The 21,185-nt window shown below is 36.7% G+C and overlaps 1 protein-coding gene across 10 annotated transcripts in view; it reads left to right on the top strand.

Annotated features, from left to right (window-relative positions):
- The window catches only part of DNAH7 (dynein axonemal heavy chain 7), a 391,865-nt gene that overhangs the window by 169,631 nt on the left and 201,049 nt on the right, over positions 1–21,185 (top strand). For all 10 annotated transcript variants that reach the window (XR_013519014.1, XM_035305175.3, XM_078328052.1 and 7 more), the window contains 3 exons: positions 10,518–10,686; positions 14,503–14,605; positions 14,726–14,853. Coding sequence is in view for 9 of the 10 variants with exons in the window: in XM_035305175.3 (XP_035161066.1) it covers positions 10,518–10,686; positions 14,503–14,605; positions 14,726–14,853 (400 nt within the window). In the remaining variant the exon portion in view is untranslated. The remainder of the gene's footprint in view (positions 1–10,517; positions 10,687–14,502; positions 14,606–14,725; positions 14,854–21,185) is intronic.

Below are 21,185 nucleotides of genomic sequence, written 5' to 3'. Positions count from 1 at the left end.
CTGGTTTTATATTTTTGCAATTGCGAATTGTGCTGCTATAAAGATTTGTGTGCAAGTGTCTTTTCCATATAATGACTTCTTTTCCTCTGGACAGACACCCAGGAGTGGGATTGCTGGATCAAATGGTAGATCTACTTTTTGTTCTTCAAGGAATCTTCATAGTGTTTTCCATAGTGGTTGCACTAGTTCACATTCCTACCAGTGATGTAAAAGTGTTCCTTTTTTTTTACACATCCATGCCAACATTTTTTTAATTTTAAAATTAAGGCTGTTCTTGCAGGAATAAAGTGGTATCACATTGTGGTTTTGATTTGTATTTCCCTGATCATTAGTGATGTTGAGCATTTTTTCATATGTTTGTTGGCCATTTGTACATCTTTTGAGAATTGTCTATTCATGTCCTTAACCCACTTTTTTGTGGGATTATATTTTTTCTTGAAGATTTGGGTTCCTCAGATTCTGGATATTAGTCCATTGTCAGATGCATAGTTTGCAAATATTTTCACCCACTCTGGGTTGTCTGTTTACTCTGCTGACTATTTCTTCTGCTGTGAAGATGCTTTTTGGTTTAATTAAGTCCCATCTATTTATCTTTGTTTTTGTTTCATTTGCTGTTGGGTTCCTGGTCATGAACTCTGCCTAAGCCAATGTCTAGAATGGTTTTTCCAATGTTACCTTATAGAATTTTTGTGGTTTCAGGTCTTATATTTAAATATTTCATCCATCTTGAGTTGATTTTTGTATAAGGTGATAGCAGAGGATCCTGTTTCATTCTTCTACATGTGGCTTACCAATTATCCTAGCACCATTTGTTGAATAGGGTGTCCTTTCCCCACTTTACCATTTTGTTGGCTTTGTTGAAGATCATTTAGCTGTATTTGGCTTTATTTATGGGTTCTCTGCTCTGTTCCATTGGTCTATGTGCCTGTTTTTATATTAGTATCATGCTGTTTTAGTAACTATGGCCTTATAGTGTAGTTTGAAGTTGGATAATGTGATGCCTCCAGATTTGTTCTTTTTTCTTAGTTTGTTTTTTTGTCTATGCAGACTCTTTTGGTTCCATAAGAATTTTAGGATTGCTTTTTCTAGTTCCGTGAAGTATGACCATAGTATTTTGATGTGGGAATTGCATTGAATCTGTGATTGCTTTTGGCAGTATGGTCATTTTCACAATATTCATCCATGAGAATGGGCTAGAAACACTGAATTTTGTAGAGTTCTGTTTTCATGTGGTGATTTGTCTCATGCTTTGTGATTTCCTGAATGTTCTCATCCAGTCCCATGTTTTAATGGCCTACATCTTGAAGACCCCATATCCGTACCTCTGGACAAGGTCTCTTCTGTAAGCTTTTGCTATACACAAGCCTGCTTGATGTCACCATTTGATATGTCACATTTTCTTCTAAAAGCAAATGTACCATTTAACCTCCTAAATTCACTCAGCCTTCCCTAGTCCCATCTCAGGAAATGGCAGTGGCTATCAACCCAGTCATCTCTACAAAACCTTGCTTTGTCCTCAACTCTTTCTCACTTCTTCATATGTAGGCACACAGTAAACCCTACTCATTTAATTGAATTAAATGTATTTATTTAATTATCTTCCTTTAAAAAGTCTCTTCTCTTCCTCTTTCCCATTTTGTAATTGCATTGTTTGGCCTGGTGTGGTGGCTCATGCCTGTAATCCAAGCACTTTGGGAGGATGAGGTGGGTGGATTACTTGAGCCCAGGAATTTGAGACCAGCCTAGCCAACATGGTGACAACCCATCCCTACTGAAAATATAAAAATTAGCTGGGTTTGGTGGCATGCACCTGTAGTCCAGCTACTCAGGAGGCTGAGGTAGGAGAATTACTTGAACCCAGCAGGTGGAGTCTGCAGTGAGCCAAGGTGGTACCACTGAACTCCATCCTAGGCAACAGAGTGAAACTCTGTTTAAAAAAGAAAAAGACTTTTTAAAGAGTAGTTTTAGATTTACTGAAAAAATATGCAGACAGTACAGAGAATTCTTAACCTCTCTGTCCCACCCAGTTTCTCCCATTAACATCTTTTGTTAATGTGGTACATTTGTTACAATCGATAAACCAATATTGATACATGCCTGTTAACTAAAGTCCACAATTTATACAATTTATATCAGGGTCCACTATGTTGTAGAGTTCTGTGAGTTTTGACAAATGCATAATATCATATATCTACTACTAAAGAATAATTTTACTGCCCTAAAAATGCCCCCATGCTCCATATGTAATTTCCTTCTTCCCTTTCCCACTACCCCTGGCAATCACTGACCTTTTTTTGTCATATATATACAGTGTTATATAGTACCTGAAATTATACATACTGTCTTTTTTCACTTAGCAATATGTATTTAAGTTTCCTCCATGTACTTTTGCAGCTTGATTACACATATATTTTTATTGATTAATAATACTTTATTATATGCACATAACACTATCCATTTACCTGTTGAAGGACATCTTGGTTGCTTCCAAGTTTCAGTGATTATAAATAAAGCAGCTGCAAATATTCTTGTGCAGGTTTTTGGGTGAACAGAAGTTTTCAACTCATTTGAGTAAATAAGTAGGAGCATGATTGCTCACTAAGCCTATGTTTAGCTTTGTGAGAAACTGCCAGATGTCTCCCAAAGTGGCTGTACTAAGTGGCAATTTGCATTGCCACCAGCAGTGAATGAGAGTTTCTATTTTTCCACATCTTGCCAGCATTTGGTGTTGTCAATACTTTTGATTTTAGCCATTCTAATAGATGTGTAGTGGCATATCATTGTGCTTTATTTTGCTATTCCCTAATGATATATGATGTTGATCATCTTTTCATATGCTTATTTTTATATGGATACCTCCTTTGTGAGGTGTTGGTTCAGATCTTTTGCCCACTTTGTAATTGGGTTGTTCTTCTTTTGTTGAGTTTTAAGTGTTCTTTGTATATTTTGAATATGAGTCCTTTACCTCATACGTGTTTCTGGAAATATTTCCCTCTATCATGTAGCTTGTGTTTTTATTGACTGAGTGTAGTGGCTCCCACCTGTAATCCCAGAACTAAGGGAGGAGGATCACTTGATACCAAGAATTCAAGACCAGCCTGGGCAATATAGCAAAGCCCCATCTCTACAAATTTTTTTTTTAATGGCAAAGTATGGTGGTGCACACCTTCGGTCCTAGCTACATTGAAGGCTGAGGCAGGAGGATCACTTGAGCCCAGGAGCTGAGGCTGTAGTAAGCCATGATAAAGCCACCATGTCATGGTGAATCCATGAAGGTCTGAAGCAACCTCACTTCTTGCCTCCTCAAAGAAAGAATTTGATTAAAGGGCATAAGGCAGAAGGAGAGACTGAGGCTAGTTTTGGAACAGGAGTAAAAGTTTAATGAAAAGCTCTAGAGCAGAAACAAAAGGAAGGAAAGTACGGTTGGAAGAGGGCCAAGTGGGCAACTTGAAAGACAAGACCTTTTGAATTGACATGCTTCTGTGGTCTTGTGTTCTTTCTCCTTTGATTCTTCCCTTGCGGTAGGCTATCCACTTGCGCAGTGGCCTGCCAGCACTTGAGAGGGGAGCACGTACAGTGTGCTTACTAGAGTTTTACCTATGCTCACTTGAGGTGTGCTTCCCTTACCAGCTGAATGTCCCTAGGAGAACATATATGAGTCAAACTCTGCCATTTTGCTTCTCTTAGTGTGCATTTGTGAGCCCACCTACCTAACTCCCGAGATCTTATTGGGAAGCTGCTGATCGCCAGCTTCAGATGTTTTTTTTCTTTCTTTCTCTTTCTTTCTTTCCTTCCTTCCTTCCTTCCTTCCTTCCTTCCTTCCTTCTTTCCTTCTTTCTCTCTTTCTTTCTTTGCTTTCTTTTCCTTCTTTCCTTCTTTCTCCCTCTCTCCCCCCTCCCCCTCCTCCTCCCTCTCTCTCTCTTTTCTCTATTTCTCTCTCTTTCTCTCTTTCTTTCTTCTTTCTTTCTTCTGAGGAGTCTCACTCTGTCAGCCAGACTGGAGTGCAGTGGCTCGATCTCGATTCACTGCAAATTCTGTCTCCAGGGTTCAAGCACTTCTCCTTCCTTAGCCTCCCAAGTAGCTGGGATTGCAGGAATGCACCACCATGCTTGGCTAATTTTTGTATTTTTAGTAGAAATGGGGTTTTACCCATTTGTTAAGGCTAGTCTCAAACTCCTAGCCTCAAATGATCCATCTGCCTTGGCTTCCCAAATTGCTGGAATTACAGGTGTGAGTCACTGTGCCCAGCCAAGTGTTTCTGTTTATTGTGAGACTGCCTTTCCCTGGAGTTGGCTGTGACCAATTATTATTTTAGAGAGAAGGTTAACAACTGCCTGACCATCACTTGATGGTTGCCTGGCATTTCTGTGGTGGGGAATGGGGGAATTCCTCTTCTGTTCTGCTCGGCAGAAAGAAAGAGAGAAAGAGAGAGGGAGAGAGGGAGAGAGGAAGAGGGAGAGGGAGGGAGGGAGGGAGGGAGGGAGAGAGAGAAAGAAAAGAAATAGTGTCTTCCACAGAGAATTTTTATCTTTATGAAGTCCAATTTTTCAAGTTTTCTTTCATGAATTATGCTTTTTGCATTATATCTAAAAAGTTATCATATGGTGACATCACCTAAAATTTTTTTGATGATGTCTTCTAGAAGTTGTATATAGTTTTAAGTTTTACATTTAAGTCTGTGATCCACTTTGAATTAATTTTGTATCTTGATTCACTTTTTACAGTGGTTTCAGCACTAATTGTTGAAGACTGTCTGTTCTCCATAAAATTGCTCTGCTCCTTTGTCAAAGATCTGATTTTATTTTAGAAATGTTTCTTAAATGTGTGTTAGGAATTTGGAATCTACATTTTTCTTCCTTTCAGAGCACCTAAAAGTAATGAAAAATAAAGTCTTAGTTTATAAGTGGCTGAGCAATGATCTGACCCTCAATTCAGAGCTCTCATTTATAATCTGGATTGAAGATGGTAGCCTAGTTTAAGATAACTATTTCCTGCTTCTTAAAGCTAAGCATGCTTTCCATATGGCTGAAGAACTGAATCTAAGAGAAAGAACAGTGGGTCCAATTCATCCATTTGCAGATGGGGAATAAAAGCCACACAGTGACTCCAATCACTACTTAAACAGGGTTCCATTTATGTCAGGATTTTACCTCCTACATACAATATAGATGGAGTGAGAAATTAGAAGTTTTGGTACAAGTTTCCTTCATATGGCTGATATAGCCAAGAGAGGAAGATTCTATTCAATGCTGTTTTCTTCTTGTTTGCTCTAATAGCACCATCCTATTAGCTATTTAAGTATCTTTGCAATTTTTTAAGTTCTAATTTAGCATACGAGGTGCAGTATAATCTGTCTATTGAACTCAGTATTTCAGTAACATCGAACTCTCTTAAACGTACCATTCTACTTCTTCACTTACTACCTGTGCACACAGTCTCTCATTTTCCTGGCAAGTTCTCTCCCTTTCTTTTGTTCCTCAATAAATATAATTTACTCCAACTTAATCCTTTGGAACATCAACTTTTACAGGTAGCCTTTCTCTGACATTCTCTACATTAATAATCTCTCCTCAGTGATTCTCACCACACCATGTATCTTCTTTTATCATAACACTCATGAAGGATTGAAAGTATATTTGATATATCTGATATTCTTTATCGTAGTATTTTCTTGGGCAAAGATTATGCCCTATTTTTCCCTCTCCCCCAGCACCAACTCATTTCCTGGTGTATAGCAGGCATTTAATAAAATGTATTGAATATCCATAAACTGAAATGCAGTTTTAAATTATATTGTTTCCTAGAGAATGATTAGAATTGTAAATATTTTGGCTGAGCGCAGTGGCTTAAGCCTGTAATCCTAGCACTTTGGGAGACCAAGGCAAGCAGATCACCTGAGGTTAGGAGTTTGAGAGCAGCCTGACCAACACAGTGAAACCTTGTCTCTACTGAAAACACAAAAATGAGTGGGGTGTGGTGCTATGTACCTGTAATCTCAGCTACTCCAGACACTGAGGCAGGAGAATCACTTGAACCCAGGGGGTAGAGGTTGCAGTGAGCCAAGACTGTGCTACTGAACTCCAGCCTGGGTGACAGAGCAAGACTCCATCAAAACAAAACAAAAAAATAATTGTAAATTTTTTTTTGTAAACAGTAAGCCTGTTCACATGTTTTATTTTAAATGATGTTTTTCAGAGAGAGGATAGTGCTGAATGTCTGGGTCTTCCTCATTGGCCTGGTAGGACTATTTATAGAGTAGCAAATGAATCAGGGCCAGTGGTTCAGAATTAAGGCCGAGAACAATGCAGTTTTACTGGAATCTTCTTTGATATCATGCCAATTGTATGGCGTAGGGGCAGGCCCTATCACTTGAAGAACCTATACAGGATTTAACACTGGTGCAATTGCTTACAGCTGTACCCTGTACCCAGTTGAAGTCTTTATGGATTTACAATATAGGAATCCCTTTACAGTCAACATTACATGTGAATATCTGCCATGTAACTTTCAGAGAAAAATAATTTTTAAATTTCATTTGTCAATCCAAGAAGCTTTATTGATTAGCTAGTATATACCACATACTCTAGTAGTGCTCTTGATAGAGAAAAGATATAAAGATTCTGTATTTAAATATTTTTCAATCAGATGGGAAAGGCAGTTTAAAAAACAGTTATAATACAGTGTAATGAGTGAAATATTAGAGGTAGACATTAGGTGCTACAGATATATGTAATCCAGAGGGGCATGGAAGTTTGTGGGGGAATGCTCTGAAAAGTAAATTGTTAATAAAAGATCTGGGGCCAGGTGCAGTGGCTCACGCCTGTAATTTCAGCACTTTGGGAGTCTAAGGTGGGTGGATCACAAGGTCAGGAGATGGAGACCAGCTTGGCCAACATGGTTAAACCCCATCTCTACTAAAAATACAAAAATTAGCTGGGCATGGTGGTGGGTACCTGTAATCCCAGCTACTTGGGAGTCTGAGGCAGGAGAATCACTTGAACCTGGGATGTGGAAGTTGCAGTGAGCCGAGATCGTACCACCACACTCCAGCCTGGGTGACAGAGTGAGACTCCATCTCAAGAAAAAAAAAAATCTGGATAGAGATCTTATATTAGGAGACCTATTATTGAAGAATAAGGAGATTTAGCCAAATGAAAATGAAGAGGGGCTCTGTATTCTTTGACTAGTGAGTTTAACACATTTGCATTTAATATGATTCATAAACTATTTAGACTTATTTAAATCATCTTATTTTGTGCTTTATATTCTCCAAGTTTAACATTTTAGTTTGTTTTGCTTTTTCTCTGGTCCTATCTTGTATTAAGTGATTGAGTTTTCTTTATTCATTTACCTCATTTGATATATATATATAACATGGGATATGATATGGGCTATGATATAGGATGCTGTTTCTATTCTTTTAAAGGTTATCTTACATTTAAGCAATGCCCATTTGACTTAATAAAGCCTAAAGTTAATACCTCTATTCTGTTTCTGAATAATAAAAAGGCTTTAACTACTTTAATCCAGGTTCCTATCTCATATTCCAGATTATTATCAAATATTAAATTGAACTGTTTTAAAATTTCTTTTCAGAAAATTAGTCATTTTAAGTAGTTTATTGAATAAACTAGTTTTAGGATGCAAGCAGAGAACAATTTTATTCTTTCTTATTACTGTTTTTTTTAAAGTTGCTCTAAAAATAAATAGTTCTCATTCCTGAATGAAATGTAGGATAGATTCCCTAGCTTTTCTAGTCACTCTAACATATTAATTATAAGCGTCATTTATAAAAATAACAAAAGTCCACCTATGTCTAATATCAATACTAGTAGCTCTCATCCAATTTAAAACTTCCTTCTCCCTCAGCTCAAGCCTGACTCAGGCTGAGAGCCTGAATTTGGAAAATGGTTGTGGTCCGTTTTTAGCCATTTTTATCCCTATCCTTGCTTTCATCCCTCAGTAGCTTATCTTTTGCTTCCCCCAGTAGTGGAGGTTGAAGGAGAGAAAACAGAAAGAGAGAAGTAGGTTTATATGTGACAAGTGTCTTGTGTGATGACTATCTCTTGGCTGTTTAATGATGGCAGAAGCCCAAATGTGCAGATCTTCCAAGGGATGTTTATGTGGGCTCCTTAAAGCCCCTCCAGTGACTGGATTCCTACCTGTGGAAAATGCCTTCTCAGGCTGGCTGCAGCTGGCTTTTGCTTCAGCCTCTGAGGCTTACCACACACAGAGTCTCTTTTTGGAGTTTCCTCCTGTTGCAGCTGGGCCTCCTCCTAGGGTTCCATTCAGTGTGACTCAAAACTGGTTCTCTGGATCTGGACCTGGCCAGATGATAGGCACACATTGGCTTTTCCAGCAGTGAGAACATACCTCTCTTTTTCTGCCAACAGGAGAAGCTCCAGCTTGAAATGTTTAAGGTTGTGAGTCAGAACTCAGTTTCAGTGCTCTAGAAAATCCAAGGGGCAGATGGTATGTCAAGCTTTCTGAGTAGTCCTAAAGGCCCCTTAGTTAGCTTGGGAGAAGGAAAAGTGCTGATCTTTCTTCCACCATAAAGAGAAAGGTGAAAAACACAACACAACAATGATTATTTCCAGAGAAATCCTCACTCCTGATTACTCACTTACAGTCTTCTTATCTAATTTTTATACACCCTGATGATAGCTAATGTTCCAAACCAACTTCACCATCTATAAGATAAGATGAGCTGGTATTTTTTGTTCTCAGGGGCTTTAGTCAAAATTTTAAGAAAGAACCCTATTTACATATTGTTTACTATTAATATACAGGTTTAGCAAAAATTTTATCATTTTCTTTACTTACCAGTGCTTCATGCTTTGCCTTACTTTTGGTTTAATTTTCTTCCCCTTAGTAGGCAATGTCTTTTAGTTATTTTTCCAGGGAGGCTCTGCAAGTAGTGAGCTCTGTCAGTCTTTGTCTAAAAATGCTTCCTTATGTGTCTTTGCTCAATTGTGAAATGACAGATTAGCTGGGTATAGAAATGTAGATGTATAGTAATTTTCCCTCAGCCCTTAAAATTCATTAGTCTCCTGGCATCCATTGTTTCTGCTGATAAGTCCCCATTCTTCTTCTTTTGTAGGTAGTTTTCTTTATTTTAGTTTTTAAGATTTCTCTTTATTTTTGATGCTCACTGTAGATGTAGATTAATTTTTATTTATCCTGTTTGGGCCTTTTTCCATTCATGTTTTTCTTCGATTCTGAAAAATTATCAGCCTTTGCTGTTTAAATTTTGCTTCTTTCCCATTTTCTTCCTTCTATGTCTCCTAACTTTTCTTACATTCAATCTCTGTGTCTGAGTAATTTTTCATACATAATTTTCTGTTCCTCATGTTTATTCTGCTATTTAACTTGTTCACTGAGTTTTTACATTATGTTTTTTATGGCTAGAGTTTCAAATTGTCTCATTTATAAAATTGGCTTCTCTTTTTCTCTCTCACAATTTTCTGGTGTCTATTGGTTTATATTTAAAGTCTCGTTTAAAAGACCACCAGGATACCATAGAGGGTAGGACACCATTTATATAATAACACTCCCAGCCTTTGTCCATTTGCATTTGCCACGCAGCAAGTCTGACTCCTAACTGGTCTCTCTCTCCTGTTTGAACCGTGAACTCATTTCAGTAGTGGTTGTTTCCCCATGCAATCTTGCATGTTGTCACCTGTGGAGGTGTCCATAAGGAGCAGTTTCACATTATCTCTGAGGAGGACCCTAGAGTTTTCTCTGGTTCAGAATAAAATGTTAATTTATCAGTTTGGATTAATGTGCCCATGACTAGTAGAAATTTGGGCCTCTTTTTCCCTGCATGAATGATACCAGCTTTTCATCAGGCCCTGCATGAAGGTTAGGCTTCTTTGTCTCTTCCATAATTGACCCTTCTTTGTCTTTCTCCAGTAGGTTGCTGGAGTGATTTTAGTTTCCATTTAAAGACAAGGCAGCCTTTCAAGACTTTTAGATTTGTATAGGTGGATCCATTCCAGCTCCCCACATTGCTCACTTATGAGGGTTGAGGTTCTGTTTCTATCTGAGCATAAATACACTCATTTATTTATATACCAATCCTGAAACAATCTTTTAGTGTCTAACTACTTCTCCAGCTTTGCATTCCCTCTTCATTGGTAATTTTCCTTTCATTCTTTCAAAGCTGGCCATGTATTTTAAATTATTATTTGTTTTCTTTTCTGTAACATTTCCATATGCTTATAGTTGGGAAATTGGGGTATTCAAAGTTAGCTGAATTCTTCTTGGCCAGAAATAAACATTAGATTTCAAAAGTGAATTTGTTCTCAATATGGCATATATACAGCTATTCAGAAGTAAAAGATAACAAGAGATAAAGTAATGAACTATCAGAGATTTTCAGAGGTTACTGGGAAGGAAGAAATTATCAAAGGGAAGTGGGAGGTTTCGTTCTCAATTTAACCTTTTTTTCTTCTTGGCATATGCATGGAAAATAAATCACATTATTTTACCAAGAACGTCTGTTTTATATGTTTCAGAACCTTATTTGGAGCCCTTCATTTGCACCTTGGAGGAGCACCTGAGGGTCCAGCTGGCACTGGCAAGACTGAAACTACCAAAGATTTAGCAAAAGCTGTAGCCAAGCAATGTGTTGTTTTCAACTGCTCTGATGGGTTGGATTATTTGGCTTTGGGAAAATTCTTTAAGGTTTGAATTGACTCCTCATTTCTTTACGACAGGATAACTGATCAGAGATGGTTATTTATGATTAAATGTGATTGAATACAAGTAAAAGATTTACTGTAGCTTAAGTAAAGGTAAAACTTGAAGCACTATCTCAGTAATTCTTACAGGAAATAAGGTTATAGCAAAACTCTATTTGTGGAGAATCTACTTTCCTCTTCAGTCCCTACTGTAACAAGTCATTATTACTGGTTGGAGTAAGTGGTGTCCCTTAAATACATTGGAGCAGATAAGAATTTGAGAACTATTGCATCATGTAAAGGTTGTGGGATTCTAAAGACATCTTTAACCTGTAGATCTTTGAGAAGTTATATTGAGTCAGTAATTTAGTTTTATAGATATATATATATATTTTTTTTAATTTTTTATTGCATTTTAGGTTTTGGGGTACATGTGCAGAACATGCAAGACAGTTGCATAGGTACACACATGGCAGTGTGTTTTGCCTCCTTTCTCCCCTTCACCCACATTTGGCATTTCTCCCCAGGCTATCCCTCTCCAGCTCCCCCGCCTCTGGCCCTCCCCTTTTCCCCCCAATAGACCCCAGTGTTTAGTATTCCCCTCCCTGTGTCCATGTGTTCTCATTTTTCATCACCCACCTATGAGTGAGAATATGCGGTATTTTATTTTCTGTTCTTGTGTCAGTTTGCTGAGAATGATGTTCTCCAGATTCATCCATGTCCCTACAAACGACACGAACTCATCATTTCTGATTGCTGCATAATATTCCATGGTGTATATGTGTCACATTTTCCCAATCCAGTCTATCATCAATGGGCATTTGGGTTGATTCCAGGTCTTTGCTATTGTAAACAGTGCTGCAATGAACATTCGTGTGCATGTGTCCTTATAGTAGACCGATTTATAGTCCTTTGGATATATACCCAGTAATGGGATTGTTGGGTTGAATGGAATTTCTATTTCTAAGGCCTTGAGGAATCGCCACACTGTCTTCCACAATGGTTGAACTAATTTACACTCCCACCAACAGTGTAAAAGTGTTCCTTTTTCTCCACATCCTCTCCAGCATCTGTTGTCTCCAGATTTTTTAATGATCGCCATTCTAACTGGCGTGAGATGGTATCTCAATGTGGTTTTGATTTGCATCTCTCTGATGACCAGTGACGATGAGCATTTTTTCATATGATTGTTCGTTATAGATATATTTTAATCACTTTTGGTGAACTTGAAATATTACTTTAATAATTTGCTTTTTAAAATTATTTTTATATATTATAGATGTACATATTTTCAGGTTACATGTGATAATTTAATACAGTCATATAATTTGTCAAGATCAAATCAGTGTATTTTTTTTTTTAATTCTAAGTTAGATTCCTACTTTTTGGGTTCATGAGCTTCAAAAGGTGGAATTAAAGATACCAAATTCTTGCCTATAATTTTATAAACATCTGATCATTTTAGCAGCTTGTTGCTATAGCCTATTATTCCTTAAAATGTTAGGTGACACAGCTGAACAAAAATGATCCATTTGAAATTATTTATGTTTTTCTGTAATTCACAAAGAAAATTTTATTTTCAATTTTTTTTTAGGTTCCAGGGGTACAGGTGCAGGTTTGTTACATGGGTAGGTTGTGTGTTGTGGGAGTTTGTCTGGTGTACAGACAATCTTGTCATCCAGAGAATCATCATAATAGCCAATAGGTAGTTTTTCAATCTTCAACCTCCTCCCACCCTCCACCCTCAAAATGCCCCAGTGTCTTCTGTTCTTTTCTTTGTGTCCATGTATATGCAAAGCATATTTTAAAGATTCTAGAATATTTACTTTTCCAAATTTTCTCCAGAAAAAGTTAACATTAAAAAAAATAAACTAACAAAATAAAATATACCAACTCTGATCCATGCAGTACACTGTTCCTGGCTGGAATATGACTGATCTGGAGTTTAATTACTCTACATTTGTGATGCTGAAACAACTAAAAGTAGAACTTTTAAAAACTCAAAATTATAATTAATGAAATATCAAGAAAACATTTAAATGACCAGTTATCATTTTAACTCATTCTCTAATGATTTTCAACGTTGTTGAAAGGATCACTATTCCCAAAGCAAAGATATGGAATCAACCTAAGAGTCCATTAGCGGAGAAGTGGATAAAGAAAATGGGGTGTATCTATACAATTACATACTATTCAGCCATAAAAAAGAATGAAATCATGTCTTTTGCAGCAACATGAGTAGAACTGGAAGTCATTATCTTAAATGAAACAAGTCAGGCACAGAAAATCAAATACTACATGTTCTCACTCATAAGTGAGTGCTAAGAAATCAGTACACATGGCTATAGAGAGTGGAATGATAGAAACAGAATGGTGAGAAGATGGGAGAAGGGTGTGATGAGAGATTACTTAATGGGTGCAATGTATGTTATTCAGCTGACGGATACCACAAAGTGGTATGGATACCAAAATGGTGTGATACCAACGTATGTTATTCAGGTGATGGATACCAAATTGCATAGTGACTTAGTCACTATGCAATCAATGCATTAACAAAATTGCACACATACTCCATAAATTTGTACAGATAAATATATATAAATACAAATTAACAAAACTAAAGAATTCTACATGCAATTTGAATAGCCATTATGTTCTTAAATGGCTAAAGAAATGTCTGGTATATATTGCTCGGTTTTTGAATCTATGTAAGACTTTCTTAATTCTTTTATTTAGAGTCATAAACTTAATAGTATTAAATTTGCTTATTGGTAAGTATTTATTATGTAAATAGCTTCTTTGTGTTGGGACTGTGCTGAATAATGGGAGTAGAAAATTAGACATGATTTTTATTAAGAATTTCAAAATTTGTATAACTGCTTGAATATGTGACTTCCAAAGCATTCTATCCTGTGTGATTTATCATTATGCATTAGAGGTCAAAGCCACTTATAGAGTTTTCTCTAATGAAAATCGGCTATTCTTTGATGTGTATAGAGTTTGTGTACAATCCAGTGTGGTTTAGAAGAATGAAATGTATAAAAATCCAAGGTCAGCTGCTATAATATGTGTGGCTTTGTGGTAATTATTTAACATCTCATATGGTATAGCCTTAGTGTCCTTGCATAAAAGGTACACACATAGTGCTATGAGTCACGGTTGGCACATACAGTGTACTCAGTGAAACACATGCACATGTGTATGCACATGCACATACACACCCACAGTCTATAAAATGTATATTCAGTACATATTTGTTGAATCATTTGATGTTTTTAAAAGTAAATCTGAATTTGGATGAAGCTACTCATGCTTGATTTTCCAGTTTTTCCTTATGATCAAATGGCATATATCTGTGAGGTAGCTGTGGGTTAGGACTGCAAACCAGGTCCTTAAACTATGGTAGTGGCTATTAAGGTGCTCAAACCACAAGGCAGTCTCATTGGCAACAGACCTCATGTTATTTAGATGGTTATTACAACCTATGCTACAAAATTCACATGGAGTAAGCAAATAAAATCAACTTGTAAATAGAAAGCAGGAAAGGCTTTGAAATTATAGTTGTATGTCTAAAAGCTAAAAAAAAAGTACAGAAAGGAGAAAAATGTTAATTGGAAAATTTTCCAGTTGATCAAATTCTTTTATTTATACAGAATAATGAATTGGTAATGAAAAAATCCGCTGTCTTTAAAGATAAAGGCAAATAAGCAATTTCCTTGATAGGATATTAAATCCTTGAAGAGATCAGGTGAAAATACAACATTTCAATGCAATATTGAATCAGATAAAGTCAAAAATTTTCATTACTCTTTTCTCATAGGGACTGTTATCTTGTGGAGCCTGGGCTTGCTTTGATGAGTTTAACAGAATTGATTTGGAAGTACTCTCTGTGGTTGCTCAACAAATCCTTACTATCCAAAGAGGTAATGGACTAGTTTGTCTTTGCATTATGTAAAAATAAAAGAAATATGGGAGTTAATGAATGGCACAGCTCACATTCCTATGTGGTATTACTAAGTCATTTCATTCCCGATTACCTACAGGTATTAATGCAGGTGCTGACATACTCATGTTTGAAGGAACTGAACTAAAACTTGACCCCACATGTGCTGTCTTTATAACAATGAACCCTGGGTATGCTGGGCGATCAGAACTGCCCGATAACCTGAAGGTATGGAGGGAGTAGTTACATAATCTATTTCCTTTCTATAATTTATAAAGTTAATATATGAAAAGGGCCCGGCATGCTGGCTCATACCTGTAATCCTAGTACTTTTAGAGGATGAGATGGGAGGATCACTTGAACTCAGGTGTTTGAGACCATCCTAGGCATAGTGAGACCTTGTCTTTTAACAAAAAAGAAAAAATATGTATTTTAAAAGTGCATGTGTCTGTGTGTGTACATTTGTGTGTGTTTGTAAGTGTAAAGAATTTGCTGTCCTTGAGTTTATGTAAAATATTTGATTTTAGTTATTAAAATATTTTAGAAAATTGTTTTATAAAATAATTTTTAAAGCTTTGAGTTGCTTTACAAAGTATATCCACACCAGGAGCAATTTCCAAAATACTTATTTTTAAAATAGTGCTAATTATGAAAAATTTAAAAATATACTAAGGATGTACCCATTTCTACTCCTTACTATATATTGTATCCTGCTAATTTTAAGAGCCTTTTTTACAATGTTGGAAGCACACTATTGTGTATGCTGGGTGGGTTTTTTTCATGTTAATATTATGACATGAGCATGTTCCCGTCTTTATAAGCATAATTCAAACTGTTAGTAAATTTACTGAATTTTATCTTACTTTTGGACATTCAGTTTGCCTTCAGTTTTCCTGCATTATAAATAATATCACAATGAGTAGTTTTTACTGAAGGTTTTTCTCTATTTTGAAATATTTCTTTAATGGAGTCATAGGACTAAGATATATGTTGATAATTGTGCTCCAAGACAGGTTGAAATGATTTTCATCCCACTTATCATTGACACCCAGCATTAATTTTTTTCATGAGAAAGAACAAAAAAGTTTCTTGAATAATTGACCAGACTTTACTTAAAAAAAAGTTTTTTTATTAGTAAAATATGACATTTTCCCCATATTTTGTTAGCCATTTTATATTCTTTTCTGATGAATTGCATATTTGTGGCACATATACAGGGAGCCATGTTGAGGAATAATGCAGTAGTATTGTGGATCCAAAACCAAATCTCCTGACTAAATCCTACATTACTTCCACATTTCACATGCTTCCCAGTCTAAATAAGCAGTTTTTCTTTTCCACACACACAAAAAAACCCATCATATGACTAATTGCCGCCAAGTGTTTTTGTATTTTCATTTCATGCCCCTTTATACGTTAAGTCTTATGTTTTAGTATTTTGCCTTAGTGAAGAAAGACATGGTTAACAAATGAAAAATGATAAGTCCTCTTCTATCTAAGAAGCATTTTACAAGTTTTCTTTGAGATTTTCTTTTGGAAAGTTTTTTTTGGTAGCAGTTCTTTTATTTGTTCACTGTTATTCTTTTAGGTAGGATCAATCTGAATACATAAATTTGTAAAGGTAGGAAAGGCAAAAATCTGTGAGTAGCTTATTATAGAAAGCTGGGAGGCATTATTGGTTGAATGTATTCATACCCTCTGCAGACTTTTCCATGGTTTTATTTACTGTGCAAGTTGAAACATTGCTAAGATATTCACCTGGTAGTTGTTGGCAGTAATGTATTTTCTTTCTACGTGAGGCCAAAAGCTATTCTCAGATTCTGATAGTTTTTCCTATTGTGCAGCCTTGTTGGTTCAAGCTTCTACAAAGCATCTGTTTTCAGGTATCTATGGAAATACCTAGCAAGACTGAAATGAAAGCATTGCATATTCCTAAAAAATTATAATGGTAGTAGCCTGATGGGGCCCAGAAAGTATCATTACTAGTCTTCAGAATCATTCTCAAAAACTCCCTCTTCTCTACCAGGTGATTCAGTCACCAAGCCCAGGGTTTCTGTTTCGCATAAACTCTATAATCCCTGCTGCACTGGCCTGGTCCCCCTGCCACACCTTACTGCTCCCGGCCTTCTGTCTTCTCCTGTGAGTCTTATTGCAATAGTTCACTTGTCATCAATTTCTTCTCTATCGAAATACACTATAATGAATTCCCCATTACAGTGCTATCATTGTTATCTATCAAAAGAAATCTAATCCTATAATCTTCAACTTTAAAAAACTGCTGGGATCTTCTTCGTTGCCCATAGTCTAAAGTTCAGATTTCTTAGTACAGTCTACAAGAGCCTTGGCATGAGGTCTTGCATCTGTCCTGCCATTTCCCTGTATCTGTCTGTTACACTGGGCCTCACTAGTTTCTGGGGATCCTTTGCTTTTCTACATGCTGTTTTTTTTCTCTCAAGTGCTCTGCTAGGCCACCACTTCCCTGTCTGACAAATTCATACTCATCCTTTAAACTAGCAGAGAACACTAAACATACACAGTTCATATCTGACCTCCTGGGTAAACTCCCTGGACTTGGCTGAGGTTTATAGCTGGATCCTATCATGTGCATGTCCATGGGTTCTTCAGAAACTCCTCCATTAGTTATCTCTACTTGTAATTCTTCAGGGACTCCTCCATTAAGTATCTCTACTTGTCATTTCTGAGGTTTCAGTGATGGGTTCTGTTTCTCCAGTTGTCATTGTCCTCTCTTTGCCTAGATCTCTGTGGTGAATTCTGTGTGAACTTCACTGTTGAAGAGCTCTCACTCTGCCAGGAAGTATGTAGGGCAGGACTTAAATAGATTCAGTGTGGCCCTTCTTTGTCATGTACCACTCATAAATCCTTTGTCCCAGCAAACCGTGGGTATTAATTCTGCTACCACGGGTCATTATCCTTTTTCAGTCATTAGTCAGGCTCCAGTCCATATCTCCCAAAACGCAAGAATATCTACCAAGCTCTTATGAAACTTGAATGTAGTGAGGAGGGTTATGGGGACTCAGCATAACAACAGCTCCCTTCAAAGAAAATATTTTCACAACTCCTTCCTCTTTCTTTTCTCTCTCAAATATTTTGTACTATACAAGTAGATGAGAGGGTTCAAGGTTGTAGACATTTCTCTTGTAAATTTTGTGTGTTGAAAAGATCATACTCACGTTAGTAACTGATGTATCATATCATACAGAAAGAGTCCCATTTTGACATCCCATTACATGTACATAATAAAGCAATTTCTTAAATACATCTTCACTTTAGAGAAGCTGTATTTTAGATTTAAACTATTCTGAAGAATTAGTACTTAATGATCATTTTAGAATAGTTTGTTAGAATCCATGGTAAAATAGACACATTCTAGATCTCCTAATGTCACAGAGCCAATAAAGTGATACATAGCTTTCCAGAGGATATGTAGGATGAAACACTAATAGTATTGAGGAAAAAAAAACAAAGTAGATCCTAAATCCTCCATTTCATTCAATTAAAATAAAGCTTGTTCCTGTACAGATCAAAATATTTTTAAAAATCAATTCACAGTTTCTTAAAAAAAAATGGTAAGAAGTTATTGCTTGAATTTTTTTATTGTACCCACAAGCAGTCTTTTGAAAGCATGCTCCAGGAAGTTTATACATTTCCTTACATACCACCCTTCTTCTTTGATCAATAGAGCAGAAGCAATAGAAAAACTATTCTTGATTACTTTATTTTTGCTGAGATAAACATGAAGATTATATTCACATGGAGTACATACACTGGAATTGACTCAAGTCTAGGCATGTTACGTGGATCTGTTCCCTGTTTGTTTTCACACTCAGCAAACTATATCATTGGTTAAGGTAGAATCCAATTTAATTTTTTTTTAACAAAGCACTAAATTATATTCAAACTTACTATTACCAACAAATTATTTCTGGTACATCAAAAATCAAGCCACATTATATCTGTATGTTGTACAACCTGTTTGAGAATCACTTATTTAGGCTTGAAAAATGTTTCAATCAGGTTGCTTTTCATTGTGTTGAGTATTATTGTTTAATAGTTGGTAGAGGATGCCTAATAAATGAAATATTATGATACTCCTTGACATTTCTTTACTTTACTTTATTTTTTGTTCCATTAGAAATATGTCTGCTTCATCATTTTCACATTCATATTACTAACAGTGCTAAGAGGTGAATAGGATATTTGTGAAATACTTAGGGTGGTCAGAGGGAAACCCACAACACACAGTTCTGGATGTTGACACCAAACTAGTAGTAATTTGTGCTATTGTAGATAGAGTATCACCCTAACCTAGCCATTGACTCGCTGACTGCTTTGCTAATTCAGTCATTCTCTCTTTTATTCATTAAAAAAGCAGTTGTTGAGAACATACCCTTTTAAAGAGATACCATCTGTGTAGCAATTTTCATCCCCTTTTTTTCCTCGCCTGTGTAGTAGTTAGAACATTTGCTTAAGCTTTTCTATTTCAAGTTATTTGCTCGAGTTATATATTTTTTTTCTTTTAATTTTTTATTGGATTATAGGTTTTGGGGTACATAAGCAGAGCATGCAAGACAGTTGCGTAGGTACACACATGGCAGTGTGCTTTGCTTTTCTTCTCCCCTTCACCCACATTTGGCATTTCTCCCCAGGCTATCCCTCCCCACCTCCCCCTCCCACTGGCCCTCCCCTTTTCCCCCCAATAGACCCCAGTGTTTAGTACTCCCCTTTCTGTGTCCATGTGTTCTCATTTTTCATCACCCACCTATGAGTGAGAATATGCGGTGTTTCATTTTCTGTTCTTGTGTCAGTTTGCTGAGGATGATGTTTTCCAGATTCATCCATGTCCCTACAAACGACACGAACTCATCATTTCTGATTGCTGCATAATATTCCATGGTGTATATGTGCCACATTTTTCCAATCCAGTCTATTATCAATGGGCATTTGGGTTGATTCCAGGTCTTTGCTATTGTAAACAGTGCTGCAATGAACATTCGTGTACATGTGTCCTTATAGTAGAACGATTTATAGTCTTTTGGATATATACCCAGTAATGGGATTGCTGGGTCAAATGGAATTTCTATTTCTAAGGCCTTGAGGAATCGCCACACTGTCTTCCACAATGGTTGAACTAATTTACACTCCCACCAACAGTGTAAAAGTGTTCCTTTTTCTCCACATCCTCTCCAGCATCTGTTGTCTCCAGATTTTTTAATGATCGCCATTCTAACTGGCGTGAGATGGTATCTCAATGTGGTTTTGATTTGCATCTCTCTGATGACCAGTGATGATGAGCATTTTTTCATATGATTGTTGGCCTCATATATGTCTTCTTTCGTAAAGTATCTGTTCATATCCTTTGCCCACTTTTGAATGGGCTTGTTTGTTTTTTTCCTGTAAATCTGCTTGAGTTCTTTGTAAATTCTGGATATCAGCCCTTTGTCAGATGGGTAGACTGCGAAAATTTTTTCCCATTCTGTTGGTTGCCGATCCACTCTAGTGACTGTTTCTTTTGCCGTGCAGAAGCTGTGGAGTTTCATTAGGTCCCATTTGTCTATTTTGGCTTTTGTTGCCAATGCTCTTGGTGTTTTGTTCATGAAGTCCTTGCCTACTCCTATGTCCTGGATGGTTTTGCCTAGATTTCCTTCTAGGGTTTTTATGGTGCCAGGTCTTATGTTTAAGTCTTTAATCCATCTGGAGTTAATTTTAGTGTAAGGTGTCAGGAAGGGGTCCAGTTTCTGCTTTCTGCACATGGCTAGCCAGTTTTCCCAACACCATTTGTTAAACATGGAATCCTTGCCCCATTGCTTGTTTTTGTCAGGTTTATCAAAGATTGTATAGTTGTATGTATGTTGTGTTGCCTCCGGTGCCTCTGTTGTGTTCCATTGGTCTATATCTCTGTTTTGGTACCAGTACCATGCTGTTTTGATTACTGTAGCCTTGTAGTATAGTTTGAAATCCGGTAGTGTGATGCCCCCCGCTGTGTTCTTTTTGCTTAGAATTGACTTGGCTATGCAGGCTCTCTTTTGGTTCCATATGAAGTTCATGGTGGTTTTTTCCAGTTCTGTGAAGAAAGTCAATGGTAGCTTGATGGGGATAGCGTTGATTCTGTAAATTACTTTGGGCAGTATAGCCATTTTCACGATATTAATTCTTCCTAACCATGAACATGGAATGTTTCTCCATCTGTTTGTGTCCTCTCTGATTTCGTTGAGCAGTGGTTTGTAGTTCTCCTTGAAGAGGTCCCTTACGTTCCTTGTGAGTTGTATTCCAAGGTATTTTATTCTTTTTGTAGCAATTGCGAATGGCAGTTCGCTCTTGATTTGGCTTTCTTTAAGTCTGTTATTGGTGTAGACGAATGCTTGTGATTTTTGCACATTGATTTTATATCCTGAGACTTTGCTGAAGTTGTTTATCAGTTTCAGGAGTTTTTGGGCTGAGGCGATGGGGTCTTCTAGGTATACTATCATGTCGTCTGCAAATAGAGACAATTTGGCTTCCACCTTTCCTATTTGAATACCCTTTATTTCTTTTTCTTGCCT

The sequence above is a fragment of the Callithrix jacchus genome, chromosome 6 (assembly GCF_049354715.1).
Source record: "Callithrix jacchus isolate 240 chromosome 6, calJac240_pri, whole genome shotgun sequence".
Lineage (NCBI taxonomy): Eukaryota > Metazoa > Chordata > Mammalia > Primates > Cebidae > Callithrix > Callithrix jacchus.
The sequence above is the reverse complement of the archived record's forward strand: the minus strand, read 5'-3'. Positions and strand labels throughout refer to the sequence as shown.